Genomic DNA, 8,563 nt, shown 5'->3' with positions numbered 1-8,563 from the left:
TGAAGGAAAGCTTTTCTTTTTTGTAAATATTACAGGAAGTACTATAATAACCCAAAGCAAAACAAAACATGGCGGTGACAGTGATAGCAATACATCCGGTTTTAGCATTTTCCCTTCAAATTAAGATGAGTTAATATAAACCAGCCCCCCAATAAAATACAAATACATTAAATGCATGAAACCTACAACTTGCCAAATAAATACAAAAAAGTATGCAAGCCTTCATTACTGTGGCCACTGTCACCTTAATGTCAAATGTGAGGATCCTAATTTGTATAGCTGACGGAGTGATTATTATCACTTGTGCAATAATGTCTGATAGGAATGATGTAAAAAGTCCTGAGAAAAGGGCACTGGCCAGTTTTCTCTGCCTAATGTCAAAAAGAAAAGTGATGTTTCTCTGGTAATTTTACATAGTGTGAAAATGAATACCTGTAATGTTTCTCTAAAATTAATTTAGACCATTTATCATATCATAAAAGTATTTGTCAACAACAAGCTTTTAAACTATCTTTACAATCAGACTAATATTACAGCCCTAAATTAAAAAAAAGGCATGATATTTGATTTCACATCAGCTCTTATTGACAATGAACATGATTATTGGACATCTAGTTTTGAGTTTAGGTTAGAAATAAATAGCTTTCACCGGGTACTTTAGTCCCTGGCAGAGTAAATAAAAACTTGTTTTGCAGCACTTATTTTCCTAGAAAAAAAAAAAAAATCTAAAGTGGCTAGTGTTTTTTTTTTTTTTTTTTTTTAATTCACCAGCCAATTAAAAGCCTGAATGAGAGTTTAGCTCCCCCGCATCTGACCTTAGCACGGAGTTCAACAGGATTCAGACTAAACAATCATCCTCTGCTTTCAGTGGTAAGAATATTATGTTGACTGCTACTTTAATTATTGTTGTTATTTTTGTTAATTTTGGATTGCTAACTTTTGAAAGGTATTGTAAAGCTGAGTGCAATTTTTGTCGTTTTTCTAAAATATAACTATTAATTTATATACATATATATATGCGTGTGTTATATAATTCTAGTCATCATTTTATTCTGTTAAACATAATACATGTCCTTGTTTCAGTTCATTAGTAGTTTCTTTTTTTTGCTTGTTCTTTGTATACTTTCCTTAGTATTAGTCTAAAAGATTCCTCCAGCTCCGCTGTCACAAGGACAGATACAGGAGATCATTCCTGCCCACTGCCATAAGACTTTACAATAACTCACCTCTGGCAAAATCCATCACAGTACAATAACACTGTTGACTGTGTTTCTTGGTTTGTTTGTACATAATATATATAGATATATAATGTACTGTATATACTGTGCATTTTATATTTGATAGTTTTTACTGCTATTTTATTGCTTTTCTATTATTCTATTCTATTATTTTATTCTATTATTTATATTATTATCTTATTGCTTCTGTATGCTGCTGTAGCGAAAAAATTTCCCCTCGGGGATTAATAAAGTAACTACCTACCTACCTACCGAGTGGTTGTGTTTCTTTTATTGTGAAAAGCTGAACCGGATGTTTCCGCTCTGACGTCAGTAACTGAATCATGTCCAGAGCTAGCTGCCTGTGATTAGCCACGTCATGTAAAACTTAGCAGAGGGAGAGCGGTTGTGATTTAAAGGCAGAAGCGGCTCGTAGTTTAGGGATTTATTTTGCGTGTGTGTTAATCTTTGAAGAGGAGTTTTAAGTTCAGGTTCATACAGTGTCAGTCATCCTATGGAAAGATGTCAGACGTCGGGGACTGGTTCAGAAGCATCCCTCTCGTCACCAGATACTGGTTCGCCGCCTCCGTCGCGGTTCCCTTCGTCGGTAAACTCGGACTGGTTGACTTCAGGAACCTCATGCTGTTTCCGGAGCTGGTCATCAGCAGATTTCACGTACGTTTTGTTTTGTTTCGACTGGCTCTTGTTTTACTTGTGTGCGCCGGAGCGGTCGTGCTTGTTTCGGACGTAAAGTCTGCTGAGCTCGCGGCTAACTAGCGGCGGACCACTGAGGCCCGGAGGTGTGCGGCGACCAATCAGAGGGCGCGACGTAGGAGGGCAGCATTTCCGGTTGCTGTCAAAATGCCGCTTAATGTAATAACACTAAAACATGGGGTGTATTAAACACCAGTGGAAAATCATAGTGGTGTAACGACCAGAGATGGGCCGAGAAATGTTGCACCACAGAGTATCTGGTGATGTAACACAAGTTAGTTTTAAAGTGCTGTTCCTTTAGACACCACAAGGCGGAGACAGTATTTTGTCCTTTTCTTTTAAAGGAGCTCCTCAGGCAGTGTGTGAACTATATATATATATATATATATATATATATATATATATATATAGAATAACTATGACGTTATTATGCGTAAGGGGGGTGGACATGTCAAAAGACACATTCAGAGGGAAACAAAAGTGCTTCTTTACTCCATAATTAATTTTATTATCATTATAAAATATTGTATTATCAGTTTAAGTATTAGATGCATTGATACAGATTAAAACTATTTACATCTAAAAATAAATATAACGGTGTATAAAGTAGTGTCCTTCACCAGCCACAGCAGTTAATGCCATAGTAATACCTTACCATACCTGTTAATACATATGTACTTTTAAGGGAAGACTTTTAATGTGATTTAAAAAAAAAAAATCTTTTATGTGTATTGAACTTTTTTTCTGCAGTGGTATTGCTACTTTCGGGGTTTCAACAGCCTTCTCCCACCACTGGTTATTTGAACAATCATTACACTTTACGTAGAGGTGTATGACTGTATTGTTTAACGTGACAGTTATCAATAGGTTATAGATATCTCAGAGCAACACAAGCAGTGTTTCAGATGAATTTTACTCCGTTTACTGGCTGTTGTTAAACTTTGGTTCTTGGCGGCCATTATGAAATTGAACCTCAGTTCTTTGACTTACTGCAGACTGAATTTTAAGGGAAGCGATCGATTAAAACCACGATACATTTAATTATTGCTGTGCATTTTATGGCGACATAGTAAGCCCTGTGTTTGGCTATTTAAAAAGTGAAATCAATGAAAACAAAATTGCACTGCAGTCTGGTTTTTAGGTTACATTATAGAACTTCCTGACCTTGTACGAGTCAATAAAATATCAGACATCGTAAAGAACGGCCGACACAAGCAGCGGAGGAGCATTAAATCCTGAGAATCAGAGAAGGATTGGTCTTTTTGCTTCAATAAACAGGAGGTTATTAAACCCGTTGCAGATTAACTTTTGGGCAAGTCACGATCGACAAAACAATAAATCTAAATTTGTTGGTGCTAAAAATCAAATACAGATGCTGATCCTGCACGGCATTGAATGTTGTAATTGTATCCTGTCCTTTTCTTCCTAATTAATTGTAATTTAACAGGGAAGAGGCTTTATTCTTTCATCCCCTCTTTAAATGCAGTATTGATCTGACTTGTGTTCCCATCAAAGAACATCTTTGAATTGAATTGTGAGGTTGAGCGCTCTGCAGGGGAACGCCAGCCGTCTGTTGACAGTTTTAATTGCTCAGAAGTTATCGTTTGTAATCCACATGGGACTAAACATGTGTTGGGAGCTCAGCGGTAAAAGTCTGGATCAGCTGCAGATGGTGAAGTCTTACGACATTTCTATTAGGTTCATGTCTCTCTTGTTTGTTTCAGCTCTGGAGACCAGTGACAGCCACCCTTTATTTCCCAATAACCCCCAACACTGGGTTTCTGTACCTGGTCAACCTGTATTTCCTCTACCAGTACTCCTCTCGGCTGGAGACAGGTGAGACAACAGTCACCGTGGTTTAGATACACTCACTCTTTGTCAGGCTATTTTTACTCTCGATATTATCGTGATGATCTTCTTTTTTTTTTTTTCTTCCCAGGGGCGTTTGATGGCAGAACTGCAGACTATATCTTCATGCTCTTCTTTAACTGGATCTGCATTGTTGTATCCTTTAACTGGCATCACAAAATACCCTCCCTTTAAATACAACATTGTAATCCACCTACAGTGAATCCTTCCTTCACCAAATAAGGCCACATCATCTGTGTTCCCACTGATTCTAACACTGCTGCCTTCATTCCTTTCTGCATTTCTCTTTCATCTGTCTCTCTGTCTCTGTCTCTCTCTCTCTCTCTCTGCCATGTCACGGTGGCTCTGTGCCAGTGGCCCAGTGTCAGTCTACCCCTGCAGAGCACAGAAACCTAATCTAGGTCACATGCAGCACCAGCAGCACACTTCGGCCCACATCTCCACACCGTGTCCTTTTGTCAGGAGTTCAGCTCTGATTGTCCGCTTGACAAAATTGCAACATTATCTTAAGGTCTTTATACCTCACGCACACCAAGTGTTTATGGGAACGGGTGAAAAAGAACAAAACCTGAGGTGTGATCTGCCAAGGTCAGACGCCTTGCTCGAGTTGGAAAAGGCAGAGGTGACTGCCAGGTCCTCTCAGGGCTGGTCGGGGATTTGAACTGGCAACCTTCCAGCCCCCAGCTGCTCTAATCTTAAGGCTCAGGCTGTGATTGTATTGATGTTGTCGTCCTTGACTCTGTGGCTGTAGATGACCGGGCTGCTGATAAACATGCAGGTGAGAAGCCTCGTCCGCCTCCTCTCTCTCTCTGCCTTGATACCAGAACATGAGTTATGACCACTAGTGTGGATTTAACACTCGCTTACAACTATCACTGGAAATCTTAGGAGTGTTTCATAAAGCAAGAAACCCACTTAAAGCAGTTAAAAGGTTGACGTTTTGTTCAAGAGTAAGTCAATAAGTACGAAGCTACCAGCTTCACCTCTAAAGTACACTAACTTACATGCAATGTTACAGAGGTTATCCAAACGTCTCTGTCGGATCCTGGCCAAGAAATAGTCCAGTTCTCGCACTGATTAAAGAACCACATACAACATATTAACGGGTGACCTTTAGATGTCTTTGGATAGACAAACTGTATTCCCCATCTAAAGAAACACTTCTCAGATGTGACAAAAATGAACCTCCGGGTTTGAACGATTACGGTGAAAACTTCTTCCACGTGACTTGTGTCGATGCTGATTGGCTGGGCTACCAATGTTTTTGTTTGTGTTGTTTCCAGCTGCTGATGATCCCACTGATCATGTCAGTGCTGTACGTCTGGGCTCAGTTCAACAAAGACATGATCGTGTCCTTCTGGTTCGGAACAAGATTTAAGGTACCCCACCTCTCAAAATGGTCCATTTACATCTGCTAACAATCCTACCTGATTATGAAGCCTTTTTAATACTCAGCATTGAAATAATCCCCAATATTCACATTAACACGCGAACTAATATTGTCTGCTGCTCTGTCCCAGGCACATTATCTACCCTGGGTCATCCTGGGCTTCAACTTTATCATCGGAGGCTCGTAAGTACAAATTTAAGTCAAAGTCTTCACATTAATGCTCCAAAGTGGTTGATGACCTGATAAGCAGCCTGATGTGTGTTTAAGCACACTTGTTACATCAGCACTGCGTAATGGTGTTCCTGTGAGGGTTAATCATACACTGTATATAAAAATGGATGAAGTCTGCTGGTCAGAAAAGTGAAGTTAATGTGTATGGGACTTAAAGTGCAATACCACTGATGGCCATCAGGGGCTGGATCCAGAAAACACATGGTTCTAATAGAGTCCAATTCAAAAAGCACCTAATTCTCTCATGAAATACAAAGACAATCTTTTTTTTTCTCCCACAAATCATAATGACTTCATTTCGCTAAATTCACGCCTTCTGATCAGTGTTGTGGCGGTCCTTCTGAAAATGTTTCCATGATCAATAAGATATTAGGCCTCAAAGAGAGGTATGTTTGGGGGTACGCCTGGTTTGATTGACAGGCCTGGGGTGCAGTCAGGCTGCCAGTAGAGGGATGCGGGATAGTGTCCTCGGGTTCTCGGTCAGATCGACCCCTCACTCGACCCCCGTTTGTCTAAATATGGCCACTTCTTGCCCCTAAAAACCAAAATGGCGACGGCTAAAATGCCAAACTCAAGACTTCAAAACAGTGTGTCACAAAATAATGAGGGACGTCACAGCGGATTGTGTTTGATTCATCTTCCTCTTTGTTTTTGTGCAGTTTTGTAGATGAACTGACAGGAAACCTGGTGGGCCACCTCTACTTCTTCCTCATGTTCAAATACCCCATGGACCTGGGAGGACGCTCCCTACTCGCCACACCAGAGTTCTTGTAAGTTTTTGGGCACATTTCGACCTAGAAATGACACCTTGTATTATTCCTTTTCATTAAGGGAGTATAACATTATAGCAAAGCTACCTTAAAGGATTTTTCCCCCCCGCCTGGGTCTTACAGTATCACTTTACCAACAACTTTATTTCTGAGATTTGGGCTAATTGAGGATGAGAATATAAAGCTTTAAAGAAAGACTATGTGACTTTCCAAAGAAGAAATGACATATGAATGACATTTTGACATGAATATAGCCTAACAACAAGTAACGTGTTGATTTGTGACTGTTTCTTTGACTTGTTTGTTATAAAGCTGCCTGTGCTGCCATGGAACCTATATTTCAAATTTCCTTTCATTACAAAGTTACCACTAAATTTTCTTCTCATAAAAGTGGATTTTTTGTTGTTGATTATGTCAAAGATTTGACCGTCTGTGTCCTCCTCCCTCCAGGTATCGGTTTTTTCCTAACAGGAGGGGAGGAGTGACAGGGTTTGGAGTCCCTCCAAGCAGGAGACCGGTCGTCCAGGAGCAGGCAGGAGGTGGAGGCGGAGGCGGAGGTGGAGGCGGCGGAGGAGGAGGAGGAGGAGGCGGCGGCGGCGGAGGACGAGGACGTCACAACTGGGGACAAGGCTTCCGCCTCGGGGGTGAATGAGCGGGAACTGCTCCCCCCTCAGCTTCCAGTAACAAATGGCTGAGCAGCGAGATGGTTCAGGTTAAAATACTTGCTTCTTCACTTTCTTTTCCATTTGAGGGAATGAAAACCTCGACTTTGAATCTAAATCACATTTAGTTTCAAAAGGATGACGTTTGAGGAAGCGTGCATTTTAACCAAGACTGCGCCGCACAGCAGGACTCAAGACTCTGGCTGTAGGCTCAATTCATCAAGTAAAGGCAGCGCTACTATAACTACGGATGTGTCCAAGTGAAGCAGATTGAAAATATGAATAAATTGTTTTTTTTGTAATGATTCTTTAGCTCCCCTCCCATTTTCTTCTTCTTTCCCGTCCTCTTCCCGTCCCTCCTCCTCGTTTCCACATCCTGCCATTGGTCTGTCAGGATGAGACGTTGCAGCTGCACACCAGCACGCTGTTGATTCTTATGTTCCTCCCTATCTCTCTCTGTGATGCCATATCAGATTACATTGTAATTACCAACGCACTGGGAGCATGCTTCCAGACATCCCTCAGCAGAACATGGCCAGAGCAATTTAGAGCAACCGTTTCCAGGTCTGAATTTACACGGGTGTGAAATGTTCGGGGTGACTCAGAGCTCAGATCTTCACCAAACTGAGGTAAAGATGGGATGTTGCTCTTTTTTTTTTTTTTTTTTTTGTAAATATAACAGTTGTTTAATGAAAGGATGAGTGTGTCTCTGTGTGTAATTATATAACTGACCGGGTTTTCTTAATGCAGCACCGACACTTGGATGAACTCTTTCCGTCACAAGACACAAGCATTCAGCCAATCACGTGTCACAATGGCTCCATGGTATATGAACAATACACAGCTAGATCTGACACAATATTTCCATCATGAATTCATCTGCCACCTATGTTGGGGGATATTCAATTGTTCTCTAAAGGCCAAAAAAAAAAAAAAAAAAAGCAAAAACCTCAATGATAGTTAGCTTACCATGACAATAAACTGAGGCTTTGTGATGCCTCAATTCTCAGTTTTGCATTTGAACATTGTGAACATTAAGAGAAGCAGAAGAGATGCAAGAAATAAAACAGTGGAAATTGCTTAAATCGGTCCTATCTGTAATCCTAACCACGACCCTCAACACGATGCAACAGTCTATAATAAAATGGCTGCCCCTCCCGCTGATCCAAACTAGCAACAGTTGGCAGCCAATATTTATCCCTACCGCCAGGTGTTGGACATGTGAAAATATTCTGCTTTCCGGACACGAGGCCTCCATCACTGAAAAGTCTGTTTTTAGTATACGTTTTCAAGACGTTTCACGTTTTCAACATGACGCTTCATGTTCGGATGCTTTACGCTCAGATTTAAATTCGGTTCCATTTCAACACTTAAATATGTCAAACTAGCGCCAAACTGCACCACAGTCACTCCGCACAGTGAAACTCAAGATCAAGTGCCAATATACAAAAATAAAAAACATTTTTGTCAATGTTGTATATGCAACGTGATAATTTATGTAGTCAGTGGGCTGTTGGCAGAAAGCCGTCAGCTCTCAAGTTCCCACTTGAGCTAAAGAGTTGAAGCTGATGGAGCGCTTTAATTCTGAAAAGCACCTTTCTTTTTTCAGTTATTTTGTGCAGAATTATTTTGTACTGAAGTAAAAGAGCAATCTTCACCAGTCTCCTTGTATCTTGTTCAAATCCAGGCTTAAGTCTCATTTTGACGGAC

The 8,563-nt window shown here is 40.6% G+C and overlaps 1 protein-coding gene across 1 annotated transcript; it reads left to right on the top strand.

Moving 5' to 3' along the window:
- The first annotated feature begins 1,550 nt into the window (after positions 1-1,550).
- derl1 (derlin 1) lies at positions 1,551-7,554 on the top strand. The gene is made up of 8 exons (XM_069693069.1): positions 1,551-1,892; positions 3,656-3,767; positions 3,871-3,935; positions 4,552-4,578; positions 5,084-5,179; positions 5,321-5,373; positions 6,081-6,191; positions 6,642-7,554. The coding sequence occupies exons 1-8, from the start codon at positions 1,740-1,742 to the stop codon at positions 6,841-6,843; spliced, it is 819 nt and encodes a 272-aa protein (XP_069549170.1). The 5' UTR covers positions 1,551-1,739; the 3' UTR covers positions 6,844-7,554.
- The last annotated feature ends 1,009 nt before the right edge of the window (positions 7,555-8,563 follow it).

Source organism: Brachyistius frenatus, unplaced genomic scaffold (assembly GCF_029030835.1).
Source record: "Brachyistius frenatus isolate BFR_SWC_R1_liver_20210118 unplaced genomic scaffold, ASM2903083v1 Contig_14, whole genome shotgun sequence".
NCBI classification, from domain to species: Eukaryota; Metazoa; Chordata; class Actinopteri; family Embiotocidae; genus Brachyistius; species Brachyistius frenatus.
This window is presented reverse-complemented; position numbering and strand designations above follow the sequence as displayed.